The 23831-nt window shown below is 44.0% G+C and overlaps 1 protein-coding gene across 2 annotated transcripts in view; it reads right to left on the reverse strand.

Moving 5' to 3' along the window:
- The window catches only part of VPS41 (VPS41 subunit of HOPS complex), a 354940-nt gene extending 332791 nt beyond the window's left edge, over positions 1-22149 (reverse strand). For both annotated transcript variants that reach the window (XM_069730259.1, XM_069730260.1), the window contains exon 1: positions 22062-22149. In XM_069730259.1, coding sequence (XP_069586360.1) covers positions 22062-22148 — 87 coding nt within the window. In that variant the 5' untranslated portion in view covers position 22149. The remainder of the gene's footprint in view (positions 1-22061) is intronic.
- Positions 22150-23831: the final 1682 nt, after the last annotated feature.

Genomic DNA, 23831 nt, shown 5'->3' on the forward strand with positions numbered 1-23831 from the left:
CTAGGGGAAATGATAGGGCTGATAAAGCAGCCAAAGCAGCAGCTGTCAAACCCTTACAACAGGTTCATACTGTAAACCCCACAGAAAATACTGAAGATAGACTGAGACAAGCACAGGAAGATGCAGGAGAAGAGGAGAGGGACAGGTGGAAAAAGGAAGGGGCAGAAGAACAAGCGGGAATTTGGAAGAAAGATGGACTAATATGTCTACCTAGAGCCTGGTATCCGATTGTAGTTGGTGGACTGCACCACCCTACTCATGTGTCTGCAAATGCAATGACACTACTGGCAAAGCAAGTCTGGTTGGCTCCAGGTTTTGGCAACTATGCAAGAGACTATTGTGCTGCATGCGCTATATGCCTGGCACATAATCCCGGACAGACAACAAAGACCCCTATGAAGCACCACGTCCAACCTCTCTACCCGTTTCAGCGATTACAAATAGACTTTATCCAGCTGCCAAAAAGTAATGGGTATGAGTATGTGTTGGTATGTGTGGACATGTTCTCGGGGTGGCCAGAGGCCTATCCAGTTCGGAAGGCTTCAGCTAAAAACACTGCTGTAAAGCTAGTTGCCGAACTGATACCCCGTTACGGTCTCCCTGAAGTGATCGAGTCAGATAGGGGTACTCATTTCACTGGAGAAATATTTCAAAATGTACTGAAAATGTTGGGTGTTGAAAGTCAGTTACACACTCCGTACCATCCTCAAAGTTCTGGTAAGGTGGAACGCATGAATGGAACTTTAAAATTAAAAATACAGAAAGCCATGGCTGAAACAGGAAAGCCTTGGACAGAATGCCTTCCACTGGCCCTTTACTCAATACGCAATACCCCAAGGGGTAAGACTAAACTGTCTCCATATGAAATTTTGTTTGGCAGGACTGCCAATTTAGGATGTTATTTTCCACAGCAACTTGTGTTAAATATTGAGTCATTGACTTCTTATGTGCAAAATCTTCAGAAACAATTAACTAAGGTGCATGCACAAGTTTTTGCTTCCCTTCCAGATCCTGACAACACAGAAGGAAGTCACAAGTTGGAACCAGGTGATCAAGTCTATGTAAAAAGACACACCAGAAAGGCTCTAGAACCAAGGTTTGACGGACCCTTCCAAGTCCTGTTGACAACACCTACATCAGTCAAGCTTGAAGGAAAGGCATCATGGATACATGCAAGCCATTGCAAGAAAAGCAGTATAAACTCATGATATTGATGTTAATAATGATAACCTCAACGGAGGCGTGGGATAGACTGAATTCTCTAGCCCCTTTGAACAATAGATTCGTACAACATCATAGAAAATTAGTGCATGACTTGTTAAACAATACACAAACCCTGACAGATTGTTGGATCTGTACCCATTCGCCGGTATCAGCCACAAGTATACCTTTTCTAGCAGTTCCCGTATTAGCAGAAGAAATATTCGCTTGGCCTAATTGTTCAGACAACCTGGCCAACAACCAAATTGGTAATGCTAGGCTGTGGAATACTACAATCGCCATACCAATTGTGGGATGGGTAGAATTTCCTTGGTGGCAGGGTAATCTCTCAGGGAGTAACACACATCTACAATATTTAGCATTTAGGGGAGGAAAATGGGTACCTAGAAATAAGACTGGATTAACTAATTTAGGACAGGTCCCCACAGAAAATCTACAGCTTAGTTTCAGTACAACCGTCCCCCCCTCTGATGCTTTCAAACCTGTAGTATTGGAAAGATACATATATAATAGAAAATGGAAACATTCTAAATTGTTCCCCCAAGGTGATGCAAACAGTTGTACAAGTAAGCCGGGGAACCTGGTTTGTAATAAATCCGATGAGTATATCAAAGGAATGCCTGTATGTGGGAATCCCGCAGCCGGGTACTGTAGCCCCTTGGGACAAAAACCCTCTTGGTGTATGCTTCAGAATGTATCTAGATTTGTGGACTTGGCTCACAGATTGGTATTGCAGCACTCAGCTCTATGGGATCTGCCTGAAGGTACATTTTGGATATGCGGAGAAGGAGCATATAAATGGCTTCCCGTAGGTATAAAGGGTACTTGTACATTAGGACGCCTAACCCCGGCTACATTCATAATTTCAAATAAACAAGTGAATATGCAAGCCGTGCCCAAGCACACACTGTATAAAAGAGCTGCAGATAACTCACCACGTCCCTCGGGGAGGCCACATATAGTACAAATGGGAATTCCTAACAAAATTGCTAGTACCATTTTTATTTATCCTATGTTAACACAGATGTGGGATAAATTAGTTAGAGCCACGGATTATCTAGATGATCAGATCTGGGATATATTGGATATACTAAACACTAGTATAGCTGTACAGAATCAGCTTATAATAGTCACTAACCAACATACCCTGGTATTGGATTACCTAACTGCCTCACAAGGGGGTATGTGTCAAATCATCGGACCCACCTGCTGTCATTATATAGACCCGAATAGTACTAGGAGTATGACATTTAAATTAAAGGACGTACAACGACTCAGAGATCAGTATGACAAAGACAATGACCAGAATAAGGATAGCTGGTGGTCAGATACCTTTTCTTTTCTTAACCCAGCCAACTGGTTCAGAGGAATCGGTGGGTGGGTTGCTGGGATTATGCAGAGCATAATACATATAGTTATGATTATTGTAGTCATATACGTACTATTCCAGATTGTGCTCAAGAGTATCTCAGTATGCACAGATAAACTTTGTGTAATAGATGCAAGAGTATAAAGTTTTTTTTTCCTTCTTCTCTTATGTTATCCTTTGCTAATACTGATTATTGCGCTTATTTTGCTATCCCTTTGTAATATCTGTACTTATTGCAAAACAAAGAAAAGGTTGCGAGAGTTAAACGGAAGAATTAATACTAGATTTGATTCTCTTATTGAATACAAGCATGTACATGTGTAATACCAAATAAAGGCTTTGTCTTTGGCCCTGTGGTAATAAAATAAATAAAAGAAAATGTCAAAGGGGGGAATTGTGGAGATCAGACTGAACTAAAGGAATCCATCTTGTCTTCTTCCTGAGAAATCTCGCTTACAACAAGATACATTTCTGCTGACTTGACATTTCCTTTTATGGAAGTAATCATGTGTGCATTCCTTCTTTCAATAGCAGCCTTTCATTCACCTTCCAGATGATGTAACTTTCTACTGATAAAGACTGGTATAGATTGTTTATGTAAGAGATAGTGAAATATGAGCGCTTGTGCGCATGTCTGTAAAAGAATAATTCTTTTCTATATAAAGGGAGGGCAAAGCCCAGAGAGAGAGATGTGCTCCTGGGCTTCCCCTGTATATGATCACACAATACCTTGTTTGCGTGTCATTTACTCAGGATCCCTACCTCTAGTAAGCCAGGGACTGAGAAGGACTTAACACATGTAAGGGTATGTGTCCATGTTCAGGATTACATCCGGATTAGCTGCGTACAGCCGCAGCGTTCAACCCACAGCATCCAGATGTTACAGCATAGTGGAGGGGATTTTATGAAATCCCGTCTCCACTATGCGCGCCCTGCGATTCCAGACATGCGGTGCGTCTTTTTAGAACGCAGCATGTCTGTTTACCTTGCGGCGACGCTCCGTCGCCGCAAGGTAAATCACAGGGCCCTATGTGTGGGGTGCGGTGATTCCAGATGTGTACAATGAACACATCTGGAATCACCACGTGTACAGAAGGGGTGGCGCTTTGGGCGGAGCAGGTTTTCCGCCCCGTCATTACGGACCGTGGACACGCACCCTAAAGGTATTGATTGTCTTGTCTGTAATTAATACTACACTTGCCAATTGTCATGAGCTGAGCCTGCTCCACACAGGGTAGTTGCACAATTTACATCTGTCTCTAACAACTGTGATCGGATTTGGTGATGTAAACATTGAATTCGATGTGTATAAAGAGAAGTTCATGTTATTTACAAATGAGGGTTACTGGTAACAATGAATTCTGTACAAGTGCAAGCTGCTGTGACTGCATTATATATAAACTACAGAATACAGCAGCACTCTCTAAGCTCTACCATGTATGCAAACATTGAAGAGATGAAATACAAACTTCATTACCGCTATATAGAATCTACTTAGAAAAGGAAGGCACTTATACTTACCAGCCTCCGTCTTCATCTGTTATCAGCACCGCTCTGGTCGGTCTTATGCAGTTTGTGACCTGCCGGGTTGCTTCAGTGTTTGCTGGAGTAATCCAGAAGTCACAATTCAATGTAAGTCTATGAGGGCCACAGCGAGGCTCATGGACTTACACCGAGAGCTGATGTCTGATGACTGATGTCCGGTCAGTCAGAAGTTGCAGTCACAAGATGGCTGCACGGTGCCGAAGCGGCATCAAGAACAGCTAAAGACAGTAGCAGGTACGTATAATGCTAGGGTCAGGGACATTACATTACTGGCAGCACTACTACGGTGAAATAGAAAAAAAAAACAATGCAGTGCTTTAAATTGTAATATATCAAAATATATATTTTTTAAACCTGTATAGTAAGTGTCTAAAAAGAAAAGAAAAAATCAAAACACTGAAACTGATGTGACACCACAAAAAAAAGTAAAAGATCAATACACAGTATAGCACCACAAAGCGGCACAACTGACCTCTTCCCGCACCCCCATAGACACATTCTACTCTGCGGTGATGTTCACAAACATGACCTTCTGACAGCAAAATGTAACGGTGACCACTCTCTGCTCATTCTTCATGACCTTTCTGCAGCTTTCGACACTGTTGACCACCCTCTCCTACTCTCTAGGCTCCAGTCACTAGGCATTAAGGACACTGCTCTCTCCTGGTTCTCCTCCTTTCTCTCTGACCGCTCCTTCAGTGTTCTGTTCTCTGGCTTCACTTCATCTCCTCTCACTGTTGGGGTACCTCAGGGCTCAGTTCTTGGTCCCCTTCTCTTCTCCCTCTACACAGCCCCGATTGGACAGACCATCAGCAGATTTGGCTTTCAGTACCATCTTTGTGCTGATGACACACAACTATACATGTCATCCCCTGACCTTACCCCCGCTGCACTACAGAACTCCAGTGACTGGCTGTCCGCAGTCTCCAACATCATGTCCGCCCTCTATCTGAAACTCAACCTCTCAATAACTGAACTTCTTCTGCTCCCCCGTCTACTAACCTCTATAAATCTGATATTGCCCTCTCCCTGAGTGGCACCATAACACCCCTGCAGCAGGCGTGCTTTCTTGGTGTTATGCTTCACACCAATCTCTCCTTCACTTCCCATATGCAATCTCTTGCCCGCTCATGCCGCTTACACCTAAAGAACATCTCTAGAATCCGCCCTTTTCTCACCATGGAATCAACAAAAACCCTCACTGATCCACTCCCACCTGGACTACTGCAACGCTCTATTAATTGGCCTCCCTGTTACTTGACTTTCCCCTCTCCAGTCCATCCTTAATGCAGCAGCCAGGGTCGTCCATCTAGCTAATCAGTATTCAGACGTGTTCTCTCTTCGCCAGTCGTTACACTGGCTGCCCATTCATTATAGGATCCAATTCAAAGTACTTGTTCTAACCCACAAAACTCTCCACAGTGCGGCACCCCCATAAATCTCCTCCTCCCTCATTTCTGTCTATCGGCCTAACCGACCGCTGCGCTCTGCAAATGACTTTCGACTAACCACTGCACTAATCCGTACCTCCCACTATGACTCCAAGACTTCTCCCGCGCTGCGCCAATACTCTGCAATGCTCAACGACAAGAAATTAGGACTATCCGCAATTTGCATAGTTTTACGCGCTCCCTCAAAACGCATTTGTTCAGATCGGCCTATCACGTTCACTAATTTAAGTCATTTTATGTGTAAGTGTGCGTGTGTAGCCCATTCCCCAGCTCCCTCCATCTATCCCTCAAGATGGCTGGACCATCATTGTATATACATCATTGTAAATACACACCTGTACTTTATATCTCCTGCACTTCATTGTAGATTGTAAGCTCTCACGAGCAGGGTCGTCTTATTTAGCTTTAATGATTGTATTGTTAACGTTGTTACTTATGACTGTGTGTTTTGAAACTGTTAAACTGTAAAGCGCTGCGGAATATGTTGGCGCTATATACATAAAATTATTATTATTATTAAACATCTGCCCACGAACAACCATGGGAAAGGGGTTTATTATCATCTCTGCCCTCTCTGTCGTTGTGCTTACGGGGGGGCACAACACGTGACATTAAAAGTATAGTAAATAAACAAAATGTAGGGGGAAAAAAAAAAAAAAAGACGCTGGCAATCCCAATCCCCATCCCTGTAGGGAAAAACAATCCTGTGTCTAAGTTATAAAAATAATTGTTACAGAAGTGACCCCATTTTGGAACCTAGACCCCCCAAGGAGCTTATCCAGATGTGTGGTGAGCACTATGAACCCCCAAGTGCTTCACAGAAGTTTATAACGTCGAGCCATGAAAATAAAAAATCATATTTTTCCACAAAAATTATGTTTCACCACCAAATTTTTACCTTCACAAGGGTAACGGAAGAAATTGGACCCCAAAAGTTGTTGTCCAATTTGTCCTGAGTATGCTGATAACCCATGTGTGGGAGAAAACTACTGTTTGGGCGCACGTCAGGGCTCGGAAGGGAAATAGTGATGTTTTGGAATGCAGACATTCATGGAATGGTCTGTGGGAATCATGTTGCATCATGTTGCGTTTGCAGAGCCCCTGATGTGCTTAACCCCTTCATAACCCAGCCTATTTTGACCTTAACCCCTTTCTGCCATTGGACGTACTATTCCGTCCATGTAGGGTGGGCCTTAATTCCCAAGGACGGAATAGTATGTCCAGAGCAATCAGCTGCGATCACGGGGGGAGCTTGGCCGATCGCGGCCGGGTGTCAGCAGACTATCGCAGCAGACATCCGGCACTATGTGCCGGGAGCGGTCACGAACCGCCCCCGACACACTAACCCCCAGCACACTGCGATCAAACATGATCGCAGTGTTCCGGCGGTATAGGGAAGCATCACGCAGGGAGGGGGCTGCATCCGGGTCCTGCAGGGAGGTAGCTTCACAGCGCCTGCTCAGAGCAGGCGCCGGGAAGCCTCACTGTTGTGTGCATGTCAGATCGCTGATCTGACACAGTGCACAGCAAAGTGTCAGATCAGCGATCTTACACTATAACATGAAGCCCCCCCCATCCCAGGGCAATGTTATAGTGTAAAAAAAAAAATTCACATGTGTAAAAAAAAAATAAAAAAAATCCTAAATAAATATATATATATATATATATATATATATATATATATATATATATATATATATATATATATTTCCTATAAATACATTTCTTTATCTAAATTTAAAAAAAAAACATGAAAAAAATATTTAGTATCGCCGCGTCCGTAACGACCCGACCTTTAAAACTGTTTCACTAGTTAACCCCTTCAGTGAAAACCATAAAAAAGAGGCAAAAAACAACACTTTATTATCATACCGCCAAACAAAAAGTGGAATAACACACGATCAAAAAGATGGATATAAATAACCATGGTACCGCTGAAAACGTCATCTTGTCCCACAAAAAAACAAGCCGCCACACAGCATCATCAGCGAAAAAATAAAAAAGTTATAGTCCTCAGAATAAAGCGATGCAAAAATAATTATTTTTTCTATAAAATAGTTTTTATCGTATAAAAGCGCCAAAACATAAAGAAATGATATAAATGAGGTATCGCTGTAATCGTACTGACACGAAGAATAAAACTGCTTTATCCATTTTACCAAACGTGGAACGGTATAAACGGCTCCCCCAAAAGAAATTCATGAATAGCAGGTTTTTGGTCATTCTGCCTCACAAAAATCGGAATAAAAAGCGATCAAAAAATGTCATGTGCCCGAAAATGTTACCAATAAAAACGTCAATTCGTCCCGCAAAAAACAAGACCTCACATGACTCTGTGGACCCAAATATGGAAAAATTGACGGACGCCAATCATAAAAAACCACTAAAAACCCCGCTATAAAAGTAAATCAAACCCACCTTCATCACCCCCTCAGTTAGGGGAAAATAAAAAAAATATATTTATATCCATTTTCCCATTAGGGATAGGGCTAGGGTTAGGGCTAGGGTTAGGGTTGGGGCTAAAGTTAGGGGTTGGATCACATTTACGGTTGGGAAAAGGGTTGGTATTAGGATTAGGGGTGTGTCAGGGTTAGGGGTGTGGTTAGGGTTATGGTTGGGATTAGGGTTAGGTGTGTGTTGGGGTTATTGTTTCATGGCGTCAGATCTCAATTCCAGCCAATTCTGCATTAAAAAAAGTAAAACAGTGCTCCTTCCCTTCCGATCTCTCCCGTGCGCCTAAACAGGGGTTTACCCCAACATATGGGGTATCGGCGTACTCAGGACACATTGGACAACAACTTTTGGGGTCCAATTTCTCTTGTTACCCTTGGGAAAATACAAAACTGGGGGCTAAAAAATAATTTTTGTGGGAAAAAAAAGATTTTTTATTTTCACGGCTCTGCGTTATAAACTGTAGTGAAACACTTGGGGGTTCAAAGTTCTCACAACACATCTAGATAAGTTCCTTGGGGGGTCTAGTTTCCATAATGGGGTCACTTGTGGGGGGTTTCTACTGTTTAGGTACATTAGGGGTTCTTCAAACGCAATGTGACGCCAGCAGACCAATCCATCTAAGTCTGAATTCCAAATGACGCTCCTTCCCTTCCGAGCTCTGTCATGCACTCAAACGGTGGTTGCCCCCCACATATGGGGTATCAGTGTACTCAGGACAAATTGGACAACAACTTATGGGGTCCAATTTCAACTGTTACCCTTGGAAAAATACAAAACTGGGGGCTAAAAAATAATTTTTGTGGAAAAAAAAGAATAATTTCACGGCTCTGCGTTATAAACTGTAGTGAAACACTTGGGGTTCAAAGCTCTCACAATACATCTATATGAGTTCCTTAGTGGGTCTACTTTCCAAAATGGTGTCACTTGTGGGGGGTTTCAAGGTTTAGGCACATCAGTGGCTCTCTAAACGCAACATGGCGTCCCATCTCAATTCCAGTAAATTTTGCATTGAGAAGTCAAATGGCGCTCCTTCCCTTCTCAGCTCTGCCATGCGCCCAAACAGTGGTTTACCCCCAATAATGGGGTATCAGCGTACTCAGGACAAATTGTACAACAACTTTTGGGGTTTAATTTCTTCTCTTACCCTTGGGAAAATAAAAAATTGGGGGTGAAAAATCATTTTTGTGAAAAAATATTATTTTTTATTTTTACGGCTCTGCATTATAAACTTCTGTGAATAACTTAATGGGTCAAAGTGCTCACCACACATCCAGATAAGTTCCTTAGGGGGTCTACTTTCCAAAATGGTGTCACTTGTAGGGGGTTTCAATGTTTAGGCACATCAGGGGCTCTCCAAACGCAACATGGCTTCCCATCTCGATTCCAGTCAATTTTGCATTGAAAAGTCAAATAGCGCTCCTTCGCTTCCGAGCTCAGCCATGCGCCCAAACAGTGGTTAACCCCCACATATGGGGTATCGGCGTACTCAGGACAAATTGTACAACAACTTTTGGGGTCCATTTTCTCCTGTTACCCTTGGTAAAATAAAATAAATTGGAGATGAAGTAAATTTTTTGTGAAAAGTTAAATGTTCATTTTTATTTAAACATTCTAAAAATTCCTGTGAAACACGTGAAGGGTTAATAATCATCTTGAATGTGGTTTTGAGCACCTTGAGGGGTGCAGTTTTTAGAATGGTGTCACACTTAGTTATTTTCTATCATATAGACCCCTCAAAATGACTTCAAATGAGATGTGGTCCCTAAAAAAAAATGGTGTTGTTAAAATGAGAAATTGCTGGTCAACTTTTAACCCTTATAACTCCCTTACAAACAAAAAATTTTGGTTCCAAAATTGTGCTGATGTAAAGTAGACATGTGGGAAATGTAACTTATTAAGTATTTTGTGTGACATATCTCAGTGATTTAATTGCATAAAAATTCAGATTTGGAAAATTGCGAAACTTCAAAATTTTCGCCAAATTTCCATTTTTTTTCACAAGTAAACGCAGGTAATATCAAAGAAATTTTACCACTATCATGAACTAAAATATGTCACGAGAAAACAATGTCAGAATCACCGGGATCCGTTGAAGCGTTCCAGAGTTAAAACATCATAAAGCGACAGTGGTCAGAATTGTAAAAATTGGCCCGGTCATTAACGTGCAAACCACCCTTGGGGGTAAAGGGGTTAATGACCTGGCCATTTTTTGCAATTTTGACCAGTGTCACTTTATGAGGTAATAACTCATGAACACTTCAACGGATCCTAGCGATTCTGAGACTGTTTTTTCGTGACATATTGAGCTTCATGTTAGTCGTAAATTTAGGTCGATAATTTTTGCGTTTATTTGTGAAAAAAACGGAAAATTTACGAAAAAATTAGCAATTTTCAAATTTTTTATTTTTATTCTGTTAAACCAGAGTCATGTGACAAAATAGTTAATAAATAACATTTCCCACATGTCTACTTTACATCAGCATAATTTTGGAAACAAATTTTTATTTTGTTAAGAAGTTATAAGGGTTAAAATTTGACCAGCGATTTTTCATTTTTACAACAAAATTTACAAAACCATTTTTTTAGGGACCACCTCACATTTGAAGTGAGTTTGGGGGTCATTATAATTGAAAATACCCAAAAGTGACACCATTCTAAAAACTGCACCCCTCATGGTGCTCAAAACCACATTCAAGAAGTTTATTAACACTTTCAGGTGTTTCACAGCAGCAGAAGCAACACAAAAGGAAAAAATGAACATTTAACTTTTTAGTCACAAAAATGAATTTTAGCAACAATTGTTTTATTTTCTCAAGGGTAAAAGGAGAAACTGGACACCGAAAGTTGTTGTACAATTTGTCCCGAGTACGCCGATACCCTATATATGGGGGAGAATCACTGTTTCGGCACACGACAGGGCTCGGAAGGTAAGGAGCACCATTTGACTTTTTGAATAAAAAATTGGCTCCAATCTTTAGCGGACAGCATGTCACATTTGGGGAGCCCCTGTGTGCCTAAAGATTGGTGCTCCCCCACAAGTGACCCCATTTTGGAAACTAGACCCCCCCCCCCAAGGAACTTATCCAGATGCATAGTGAGCACTTTCAACCCCCAGGTGCTTCACAAATGGATCCGTAAAAAAGGAAAAGTACTTTTTTTTTTTTTCACAAGAAAATTCTTTTAGCCTCAATTTTTCTTCTCACATGGGTAACAGTATAAAATGGATACTAAAATTTGTTGGGCAATTTCTCCTGAGTACACCGATACCTCACGTGGGGGTAAACCACTGTTTGGGCACATGGCAAGGCTCGGAAGGAAAGGAGCGCCATTTGACTTTTGGAATGAAAAATTAGCTCCAATCGTTAGCGGTTACCATGTCGCGTTTGGAGAGCCCCTGTGTGCCTAAACATTTGAACTCCCCCACATGTGACACCATATTGGAAACTAGACCCCCCATGGAACTCATCTAGATGTGTGGTGAGCACTTTGAACCCCCATGTGCTTCACAGAAGTTTATAACGAAGAGCCATGAAAATATAAAATCATTTTTCTTTACTCAAAAATTATATTTTAGCCCGTAATTTTTTATTTTCACAAGGGTAACAGGAGAAATTGGACCCCAAATGTTGTTTTCTAGTTTGTCCTGAGTACGTTGATACCCCATATGTGGGGGTAAACCACTGTTTGGGCGCATGGCAGCGCTCAGAAGAGAAGTAGTGATATTTTGGAATGCAGACTTTGATGGAATGGTCTGTGGGCATCATGTTACGTTTGCCGAGCCCCTGATGTGCCTAAACAGTAGAAACCCGCCACAGTTGACCCCATTTTGGAAACTAGAGCCCCCAAGGAACTTATCTAGATGTGTGGTGAGCACTTTGAACCCCCAAGTGCTTCACAGAAGTTTATAACGCAGACCTGTGAAAATAAAAAATAATTTTTCTTTCCTCCTAAATGATTTTTTAGCCCGCAATTTTTTATTTTCACAAGGGTAACAGGAGAAACTGAACCACAATAGTTGTTGTCCAGTTTGTCCTGAGTATGCTGATACCCCCTATGTGGGGGTAAACCACTGTTTGGGCGCACGTCAGGGCTCAGAAAGGAAGTAGTGACGTTTTGAAATGCAGACTTTGATGGAATGGTCTGGGGGCGTCACGTTGCGTTTGCTGAGCCCCTGATGTACCTAAACAGTAGAAACCCCCCACAAGTGACCCCATTTTGGAAACTAGACCTCTAAAAGAACTTATCTAGATGTGTGGTGAGCACTTTGAACCCCCAAGTGCTTCACAGAAGTTTATAACGCAGAGCTGTGAAAATAAAAAATCATTAATAATTTTTTAAGCCCCCATTTTTTTTTTTTTTTTTCCAAGGATAACAGGAGAAATTAGACCCCCAAAATTGTTGTACAATTTTTCCTGAGTACGCTTATGCCCCATATGTTTGAGTAAACCACTGTTTTGGCGCACGTCGAGGCTCGGAAGGGAGGGAGCACCATTTGACTTTTTGAATGCAAGATTGGCTGGAATCAATGGTGGCGCCATGTCGTGATTGGAGACGCCCTGATGTGCCTAAACACCTGCATCAAATTAGATCTGCTCGTTAGTCTGCATCTAAAAAGTAGTGATCACACCTTGGAGAGCTGTTGCACCAAGTGGACTGACATGAATCATGGCTCCAACAGAAGAGATGTCAATTGAAAGAAAGGAGAGGATTATCAAATTCTTAAAAGAGGGTAAATCATCACTAAATGTTGCAAAAGAAGTTGGTTGTTCACAGTCAGCTGTGTCTAAAATCTGGACCAAATACAAACAACATAGGAAGGTTGTTAAAGGCAAACATACTGGTAAACCAAGGAAGACATCAAAGCGTCAAGACCAGAAACCTAAAGCAATATATCTCCAAAACAGGAACATTAACACCTAAACACAAGTTTATGTTGATATTTTGGACACTTTTCTTATCCCATCAATTGAAAGGATGTTTGGGGATGATGAAATCATTATTTTATGATGATAATTCATCCTGCCATAGAGCAAAAATTGTGAAAACATTCCTTAAAAAAAGACACATAAGGTCAATGTCATGGCCTGCAAATAGTCCGGATCTCAATCCAATTGAAAACCTTTGGTGGAAGTTGAAGAAAATGGTCCATGACAAGGCTCCAACCTGCAAAGCTGATCTGGCAACAGCAATCAGAGAACGTTGGAGCCAGATTGATGAATAGTACTGTGACACTCATTAAGTCCATGCCTCAGAGACTGCAAGCTGTTATAAAAGCCAGAGGTGGTGCAACAAAATACTAGTGATGTTTTGCAGTGTTTTTTGTTTGTTTGTTTTTCATGATTCCATAATTTTTTCCTCAGAATTGAGGGATTCCATAATTTTTCCCTATGCTTGGTTAAAAAAGTAACCATTACTGACTACCAACATTTCTTGTTCTTGATTTCTTTTAGTGTTTCTTAAAGCCAGAAAGTTGCCATTTGAAATGACTTTAGTTTTGTGCCATGTCTGTGATCTGAATGAACATCCTCCAAGGCCGGTGATTCCATAATTTTTGCCAGGGGTTGTAGATACACAGTGAGAAACACACATGTATAGGGCTGCAGCACTCCTATGGCAGGGCTCAAATGTAGATACACAATCAGACACACACATGTATAGGCCATGTCACTGGCTACAGCAGAACAAAGTGAAGGCTCTGGAGTGGCCATCTCTGTCTCCTGACCTCAATATCAGTGAGCCACTCTGGGGAGATCACAAGCACACAGTTCATGATAGACAGCCAATGAATTTACAGGAAGTGAGGCTTTTTGCCTAGAAGAGTGGGCATCTTTACCATCTGAGAAAATAAAGAACCTCGTCCACAACTGCCACAAAAGACTTCAAGATGTCAATGATGTTAGAGGGGGCAATACATGGTTTTAATAAATGGGGCATGTGAACTTCTGATCAGGGTCATTTGGATGTTTTGGGCTGTCATTATGATTTAACCCCTTAGCGACCGCCGATACGTCTTTTAACGGCGGCCGCTAAGGGTACTTAAACCACAGCGCCGTTAATTAACGGCGCTGTGGAAAAAGTCAATAGCGCCCCCCTGAGGCCGATTTTCTCCGGGGTCTCGGCTGCCGGGGGTAGCCGAGACCCCAGAGAACATGATTCGGGGGGTTTTTAACCCACCCCGCATTTGCGATCACCGGTAATTAACCGTTTACCGGCGATCGCAAAAAAAAAAAAAACGTGATCTCTTTTTAATTTCTCTGTCCTCCGATGTGATCGCACATCGGAGGACAGAGAAAGGGGGTCCCAGGTGGCCCCCCAATACTCACCTAGCTCCCCCGATGCTCCTCGTGTCTCCCGGTGGGCGCCGCCATCTTCAAAATGGCGGGCGCATGCGCAGTGCGCCCGCCGGCCGGCACCGGGAGAATCTTTGGGGTCTCGGCTGCCGGGGGTAGCCGAGACCCCAAAGAGCATGATCAGGGTCGGTATTACCGACCCCTGTTTTGCGATCGCCGGTAATTAACTGTTTACCGGCGACCGCAAAAAAAAAAAGTAAAGTGTAATTCTCTGTCCTCTGATGTGATCGCACATCAGAGGACAGAGAAATAGGGGGATTCGGGGACCCTAGCATACTCACCTAGGTCCCTGGATCCTCTTGCTGCTCCTCCTGGCTGCCGGCAGAAGAAAATGGCGGGCGCATGCGCAGTGCGCCCGCCATCTGTCTCCATCTGCCGGCAGGAGAACAGCAGTTGGGGCTAAAATTAGGGTTAGGGGTAGGGTTAGCGGTAGGGTTAGGGGTAGGGTTAGGGGTAGGGTTGGGGTTAGGGATAGGGTTAGGGCTGGGGCTAAATTTAGGGTTAGGGTTGGGGCTAAATTTAATTTACACTTACTTAATTTTCACACTTACGTCGGTACGGGGCCGTCGCAATGCGTCGGCCCGACATACCGACGCACGTTGTGAAAATTGTGCACAACGTGGGCAGCAGCTGTAGTTTTTCAACGCATCCGCTGCCCAATCTATGTCCTGGGGAGGAGGGGGCGGAGTTACGGCCACGCATGCGCAGTCAGAAATGGCGGATGCGACGTACAAAAAAAGTTTCATTGAACGTTTTTTTGTGCCGACGCTCCGCCAAAAACTGATCCAGTGCACGACGGACGCGACGTGTGGCCATCCGTCACGATCCGTCGGCAATACAAGTCTATGGGCAAAAAATGCATCCTGCGGGCACATTTGCAGGATCCGTTTCTTGTCCAAAACGACGGATTGCGACGGAATGCCAAACGACGCAAGTGTGAAAGTAGCCTTAGGGCTAGGGTTAGGGTTGGGGCTAAAGTTAGGGCTAGGGTTGGGGCTAAAGTTAGGGTTAGAGCTGGGATTAGGGTTAGGGTTTGGATTAGGGTTGGTATTAGGGTTGGCATTAGGGTTACGCTTGGGATTAGGGTTAGGTTTGGGATTAGGGTTAAGGTTAGGGTTGTGATTAGGGGTGTATTGGGATTAGGGTTAGGTTTGAGGTTAGGGTTGAGATTAGGATTAGGGGTGTGTTGGATTTAGGGTTTTGATTAGGGTTATGGTTAGGGTTGACATTAGGGTTGTTTTGGGGTAAGGGTTGTGATTATGGTTAGGGTTAGTGATTAGGATTATGGATCAGGTTGGGATTAGGGTTAGGGGTGTGTTGGGGTTAGGGTTGGAGCTAGAATTGGGGGGTTTCCACTGTTTAGGTACATCAGGGGGTCTCCAAACACGACAGCCAATTTTGCGCTCAAAAAGTCAAATGGTGCTCCCTCCCTTCTGAGCTCTGCCGTGCGCCCAAACAGTGGGTTACCCCCACATATGGGGCATCAGCGTACTCGGGATAAATTGGACAACAACTATTGCAGTCCAATTTCTCTTGTTACCCTTGTGAAAATAAAAACTTGGGGGATAAAAAATCTTTTTTGTGGAAAAAAAAAATATTTTTTATTTTCACGGCTCTGCATTATAAACTTCTGTGAAGCACTTGGGCATTCAAGGTTCTCACCACACATCTAGATAAGTTCCATGGGGGGTCTAGTTTCCAAAATGAGGTCACTTGTGGGGGGTTTCCACTGTTTAGGCACTCCTTCTCTTCCAAGCTCTGCGGTGCGCCCTAACAGTGGTTTACCCCCACATATTGGGTATCAGCGTACTCAGGAGAAATTGCACAACAACTTTTGTGGTCTAATTTCTCCTGTTACCCTTGTGAAAATAATAATTTGTGGGCGAAAAGATCATTTTTGTGTAAACAAAAGCGATTTTTTATTTTCACGGCTCTACGTTATAAACTTCTGTGAAGCGCTTGGGGGTTCAAAGTGCTCACCACACATCTAGATAAGTTCCTTAAGGGGTCTAGTTTCCAAAATGGTGTCACTTGTGGGGAGTTTCCACTGTTTAGGCACATTAGGGGCTCTCTAAACGTGACATGGCGTCCGATCTCAATTCCAGCCAATTCTGCATTGAAAAAGTCAAACGGCGCTCCTTCACTTCTAAGTTCTGTGGTGCGCCCTAACAGTGGTTTACCCCCACATATTGGCGTATTCAGGAGAAATTGCATAACAAAATTTATGGTTACATTTCTGTTTTTACACTTGTGAAAATAAAAAAAATGATTCTGAATTAAGATGTTTGCAAAAAAAAGTTAAATGTTCATTTTTTCCTTCCACATTGTTTCAGTTCCTGTGAAGCACGTAAAGGGTTAATAAACTTCTTGAATGTGGTTTTGAGAACCTTGAGGGGTGTAGTTTTTAGAATGGTGTCACACTTCATTATTTTCTATCATATAGACCCCTCAAAATGACTTCAAATGTGATGTGGTCCCTAAAAAAAATGGTGTTGTAAAAATGAGAAATTGCTGGTCAACTTTTAACCCTTATAACTCCCTAACAAAAAAAAATTTTGTTTCCAAAATTGTGCTGATGTAAAGTAGACATGTGGGAAATGTTATTTATTAACTATTTTTCGTGACATATCTCTCTGATTTAAGGGCATAAAAATACAAAGTTTGAAAATTGCAAAATTTTAAAAATTTTCGCCATATTTCCGTTTTTTTTCATAAATAATCGCAAGTAATATCGAAGAAATGTTACCACTAACATGAAGTACAATATGTCACGAAAAAACAATCTCAGAATCAGCGGGATCCGTTGAAGCGTTCCAGAGTTATAACCTCATAAAGTGACAGTGGTCAGAATTGCAAAAATTGGCCTGGTCATTAAGTACCAAATTGGCTCTGTCACTAAGGGGTTAAAAAGAGAAAACACAGTAGTTTGACAATAAATGGATTCACACAACCACTAACCATGAGTGGAGAAAAAGTTTTGGTGTTATCATTCATACGAGGCCAAGAAAGCAAAAATTGTGACAGGGTATGTAAACTTTTGAGCACAACTGTACAGTCAGAAACACACATGTACTCTTATAGGGCTGCGACACTCCTATGGCAGGGCTGATATGTAGATACACAGTCAGTAACACACATGTACAGTGGGGGAAATAAGTATTTGATCCCTTGCTGATTTTGTAAGTTTGCCCACTGACAAAGACATGAACAGTCTATAATTTTAAGGGTAAGTTAATATTAACATTGAAAGATGGAATAACAAAAATAAAATTCATTAAATCACATTTATATAATTTATAAAATGTATTTACATTTTGCAGTGAGAAATAAGTATTTGATCCCCTACCAACCATTAAGAGTTCTGGCTCCTACAGACCAGTTAGAGCAGGGCTGGGGAATCTTTTTTTTGCGAAGGGCCATTTGGATATTTATACCATCCTTCGGGGGCCGTACAAACTCCGCCCACAGAGTACATCCTGACTCTGGCACTGGTTTCAGGACATAATCTGTTATTGCATGCCCTATGTTGTTCAGTAGTGAACACTGCGTGTGTGTGTGTGTGCGTGTGTGTGTGTGTGTGCTAACAGAGCAAGAAGACATTAATGAGCTTGTGGCAATCAAAATACAGCTCACTGCCCAAGAATGCGGTCCCTGAGAATCTGTTTAGGCACCTGATAAAAAGTCATGGAGGGCCGTAAATGGCCCTGGGGCCTGAAGTTCCCCACCCCTGAGTTATAGGCTCCTAATTAATTCACTCCCTGCATTAAAGACAGCTGTCTTCCATACTCACCTTTATAAAAGACTCCTGTCCACATACTCCATTAATCAGTCACACTCTAACCTCTACAACATGGGCAAGACCAAAGAGCTTTATAAGGATGTCAGGGACAATCATAGACCTGCACAAAGTTGGAATGGGCTACAAAACCATAAGTAAAACGCTGGATGAGAAGGAAACAACTGTTGGTGCAATAGTAAGAAAAAGGAAAGAAATACAAAATAACTGTCAATCTCACCTCATGGGGTATCCTTGATCATGAGGAAGGTGAGAGATCAGCCTAAAACTAGATGGGGAACTTGTTAATGATCTCAAGGCAGCTGGGACCACAGTCAACAAGAAAACCATTGGTAACACATTACACCGTAGAGGTTTAAAATCCTGCAGTGCCCACAAGGTCTTCCTGCTCAAGAAGGCACATGTGCAGGCCGTCTGAAGTTTGCAAATGAACACCTGGATGATTCTGTGAGTGATAGAACGTGCTGTGTTCAGATGAGACAAAAATTGAACTCTTTGGCATTAACTCAACTCGCCGAGTTTAGAGGAAGAGAAATGCTGCCTATAACCCAAAGAACACTGTCCCCACTGTCAAGCATGGAGGTGGAAACATTATGTTTTGGGGGTGTTTTTCTGCTAAGGGCACAGAACTACTTCACCGCATCAATAGGAGAATGGATGGAGCCATGTACTGTAAAATCCTGAGTGACAACCTCCTTTCCTCCGCCAGGACATTAAAAATGAGTCGTGGTTGGGTCTTCAAGCAAGACAATGACCCAAAACATATAGCCAAAGCAACAAAGAAGTGGCTCAAAAAGAAGCACATTAAGGTCATGAAGTGGCCTAGCCAGTCTTCAGACCTTAATCCCATAGAAAACTTATGGAGGGAGTTGAAGCTCTGAGTTGCCAAGTGATAACCTCAAAATCTTAATGATTTAGAGATGACCTGCAAAGAGAAGTGGACCAAAATTCCTCCTGACATGTGCGCAAACCTCATCATCAACTACAAAAAACATCTGACTGCTGTGCTTGCCAACAAGGGTTTTGCCAACAAGTATTAAGTCTTGTTTGCCAGAGGGATCAAATACTTATTTCTCACTGCAAAATGCAAAAAAATTTATATAATTTATACAGTGTGATTTTCTGGATTTTATTTTTGATATTCTATCTCTCAATGTTAAAATTAGCCCACCCTTAAAATTATAGACTGTTCATGTCTTTGTCAGTGGGCAAACTTACAAAATCAGCAAGGGATCAAATACTTATTTTCCGCATTGTGCAGCACTCCTATGGCAGGGCTCATATGACGGCCATCATTGATCTGTACCCTATGAAGGCCTGTAGCAGGCACAAAGGCTTATCAGATGGGCCCATTCTCCAATGCCCGCTTGGTACTTTTTAGCCTCTGCAGTATATTACTATAGAGGCCAAATGTTAAAAAATTGCAAACAAGTTTTAAAACGTTTTAGATTGGGGCCACAGAGATCGCCATGTGCTGCTGCTTTTTGTGACTTGACTGTCGCGGTACCATCAGAGCCACAATACAACTTACTTTACTTATATTGTGCTGGGATGTGGCACCAACACATAGCATTGTTTGGCCAGTCATATTCATCATGTAGCTCCAGCATAAAACAATGTTCCAAGAATTCGTGTACGTACCCCAAAGCCTCCCAGTGATAATGCCTAACAGCTATACTCTCCTTTGTTCCCAATTCCTTCAGGACGTCTGTTCGCAGATTCTTTCGGTTTATCGATATGTGGGTTATATAGTGGTATATTTGGGCCTGAACATACAGGGCAAGCATCAGCAGTGGAGGTCAGATGAGCTTCTGTGAAGAGGACATGGCACAAGAGCGGCGTCTCCTCATGGGTCTATTAGCCGGGCACAGCAGGAAGCCATTGGGGAATGGGTGGTCACATAACTGTCCGCAATGAGAAGAGGCACAAAGGGACAAAATGTGAGGAAGGTAACAGTAAGTGCGGGCGGATATTATACTATCTGGTGCTGGAAGATTGAGGACAGAATTGCTGTTCTTACAGAGTACTGAGGCAACAATCCATGGAAAAACGTGAAAAATGGCTTCAGCGGGGTGGAAAGTAAACTAAGCTACCTGCTGTAGGGGTCAACAGGACAATCGTGTTCCTTGAGGCTGAGAAAGTGGACTTGGGGGGATGGATTTTGTATAATGTTGGCCTCGTGATGTTTGTGTGTCTTACAGTGCGACACCAGACCTGGAGACTGAAGGAGCCCCGGACTCCGCAACTGAAGCGCCACTTTGGCCCAATGACATAAGGCCTGATTCAGCATTTCTATTTATTTTCCCACTCACTTTCCTGTTCATGGTTTTGCGCCATATCAAGAATTCTCTTTACTTTTGTCTTTTACTGAGGATTTTTTTTGCAACTTTTTAGTGCACAAAATAGCAAGTTCCACAAAAATGCCGCAAATCTTTGTGCAAAAATGTCCCTACGGTACATCAAATGAGATCGGGTGGTGGTGTGGACAAGGGAAACTCTTTACAAAGTGGCAATTGATGTATCAGCCGGAAACCTACAATGGAGACTATAAACAGAAGAGCGAACACAAAAAAGTGCAAATTAGAAGAAGACGCCGCAAAGAAACACCAAATACTAGACCAAAAAGCACAAAAGCAGTAATGGATCGGCACAGAGGGTGCGATGCCACGGAATTGTTACTGTGCGCTTGGACCTGGTCTGGACAGCAGCACAAAGCATCTACATGACGCCGGCCGTAACTCTAATAGAGGAACCCCTGTATGATATTCTCCCGCCATCGTATGGCCGCCCCAGGGCCATCTCCCCACACCAGAGGTGGCCGAGAGCCATTGGAAGCACTTTCCCAAGGGTTTGTCTGAGGTGCTCAGTGACAGCCACTAGTCAGTGTATGGCGCTGTGGTGAGTCGTGCTTATACTGAGCTGGTCCCTCCGCCGTCGGAGCAGAGCGATGGCCCCCACTGATCTGACATTGACGACCTATCTCACACATAGCAAAGCACTAGATGACCTTATTAGCAGTGGTCTCACAGGTCCAACAGTGGCATAGCCTGCGCTGTGCATAGCTTGCGCTCTGGGCCTAGCCTGCGCTCTGGGCATAGCCTTCCGCTCTGGGCCTAGCCTGCGCTCTGGGCCTAGCCTTCTGTTCTGGGCATAGCCTGCACTGTGCATAGCTTACGCTCTGGGCATAGCCTTCCGCTCTGGGCCTAGCCTGCGCTCTGGGCCTAGCCTGCGCTCTGGGCATAGCCTTCTGCTCTGGGCATAGCCTTCAGCTCTGGGCATAGCCTTCTGCTCTGGGCCTAGCATTCCGTTCTGGGCATAGCCTGCGCTCTGGGCCTAGCATTCCGTTCTGGGCATAGCCTGCGCTCTGGGCCTAGCATTCCGTTCTGGGCATAGCCTGCGCTCTGGGCATAGCCTTCCGTTCTGGGCATAGCCTGCGCTCTGGGCATAGCCTTCTGCTCTAGGCCTGCCCCATTCACTTCCTCTGTACACACATATAATAACTTTGCAGCACACCTTGCGCCACACTACTGTCAAGAGTCATAAACATTACAGTAACCAATCAGATTACAGCTTCCACTTCTTAAGCAGGTGAGCTAATGAAAGCAGTGAGGAGATTGGTCCTGTGTGGCGCTCCGCAGGTGACAGGAGCCGGCACTGCCTTACAGCAGGCTGCGGTGCTGGACACATTGCTACACATTACTGACAAACTGTCCGGGGGCATTGTGCAGCGCCGGCTCACACGGGGCATTGTGCCTGCAATCACGGGAGGCTCAGTGCCAGACACACACAGGCGGTGTCAGCCGCAGACGGTGCCAGCTCCCATCACACACAGCTGCGGCAGTGATGCACGGAGGGGAACGGAAGGAGCCGCTAACCTGAGCTGTAAAGGCAGACAGTCCCTGCATATCATCAGCCATGACGAGAAAGGGATCAGTCACATGACAATAGCTGGGTGACGTCATGATCATGTGATCGGTCACATGTGAGGGAGGAGCCCGGTCTCAGGTCATAGATGAGTGTATATTATTGCCGGAAGTGCGTGAACACTGAACAGTCCTGCTATGTGTGTACCAGTGTGTGCTGCAGAGCTGTGTGTGTAATAGGTGTGTGCTGCATAGCTCTGTGTGTACCAGTGTGTGCTGCAGAGCTGTGTGTGTAATAGGTGTGTGCTGCAGAGCTCTGTGTGTACCAGTGTGTGCTGCAGAGCTATGTGTGTACCAGTGTGTGCTGCAGAGCTCTGTGTGTAATAGGTGTGTGCTGCAGAGCTCTGTGTGTACCAGTGTGTGCTGCAGAGCTATGTGTGTACCAGTGTGTGCTGCAGAGCTCTGTGTGTAATAGGTGTGTGCTGCAGAGCTCTGTGTGTACCAGTGTGTGCTGCAGAGCTCTGTGTGTACCAGTGTGTGCTGCAGAGCTATGTGTAATAGGTGTGTGCTGCAGAGCTATGTGTAATAGGTGTGTGCTGCAGAGCTATGTGTAATAGGTGTGTGCTGCAGAGCTGTGTGTGTACCAGTGTGTGCTGCAGAGCCTTGTGTGTACCAGTGTGTGCTGCAGAGCTGTGTGTGTACCAGTGTGTGCTGCAGAGCTATGTGTAATAGGTGTGTGCTGCAGAGCTATGTGTAATAGGTGTGTGCTGCAGAGCTGTGTGTGTACCAGTGTGTGCTGCAGAGCCTTGTGTGTACCAGTGTGTGCTGCAGAGCTGTGTGTGTACCAGTGTGTGCTGCAGAGCTGTGTGTGTACCAGTGTGTGCTGCAGAGCTGTGTGTGTACCAGTGTGTGCTGCAGAGCTGTGTGTGTACCAGTGTGTGCTGCAGAGCTGTGTGTGTACCAGTGTGTGCTGCAGAGCTCTGTGTGTACCAGTGTGTGCTGCAGAGCTCTGTGTGTACCAGTGTGTGCTGCAGAGCTCTGTGTGTACCAGTGTGTGCTGCAGAGCTCTGTGTGTACCAGTGTGTGCTGCAGAGCTATGTGTGTACCAGTGTGTGCTGCAGAGCTATGTGTGTAATAGGTGTGTGCTGCAGAGCTGTGTGTGAACCAGTGTGTGCTGCAGAGCTATGTGTAATAGGTGTGTGCTGCAGAGCTCTGTGTGTACCAGTGTGTGCTGCAGAGCTATGTGTGTAATAGGTGTGTGCTGCAGAGCTCTGTGTGTACCAGTGTGTGCTGCAGAGCTATGTGTAATAGGTGTGTGCTGCAGAGCTATGTGTAATAGGTGTGTGCTGCAGAGCTATGTGTAATAGGTGTGTGCTGCAGAGCTGTGTGTGTACCAGTGTGTGCTGCAGAGCTGTGTGTGTACCAGTGTGTGCTGCAGAGCTGTGTGTGTACCAGTGTGTGCTGCAGAGCTGTGTGTGTACCAGTGTGTGCTGCAGAGCTGTGTGTGTACCAGTGTGTGCTGCAGAGCTCTGTGTGTACCAGTGTGTGCTGCAGAGCTCTGTGTGTACCAGTGTGTGCTGCAGAGCTCTGTGTGTACCAGTGTGTGCTGCAGAGCTCTGTGTGTACCAGTGTGTGCTGCAGAGCTCTGTGTGTACCAGTGTGTGCTGCAGAGCTGTGTGTGTACCAGTGTGTGCTGCAGAGCTCTGTGTGTACCAGTGTGTGCTGCAGAGCTGTGTGTGTACCAGTGTGTGCTGCAGAGATATGTGTGTAATAGGTGTGTGC

Source organism: Ranitomeya imitator, chromosome 6, assembly GCF_032444005.1.
Source record: "Ranitomeya imitator isolate aRanImi1 chromosome 6, aRanImi1.pri, whole genome shotgun sequence".
NCBI lineage: Eukaryota > Metazoa > Chordata > Amphibia > Anura > Dendrobatidae > Ranitomeya > Ranitomeya imitator.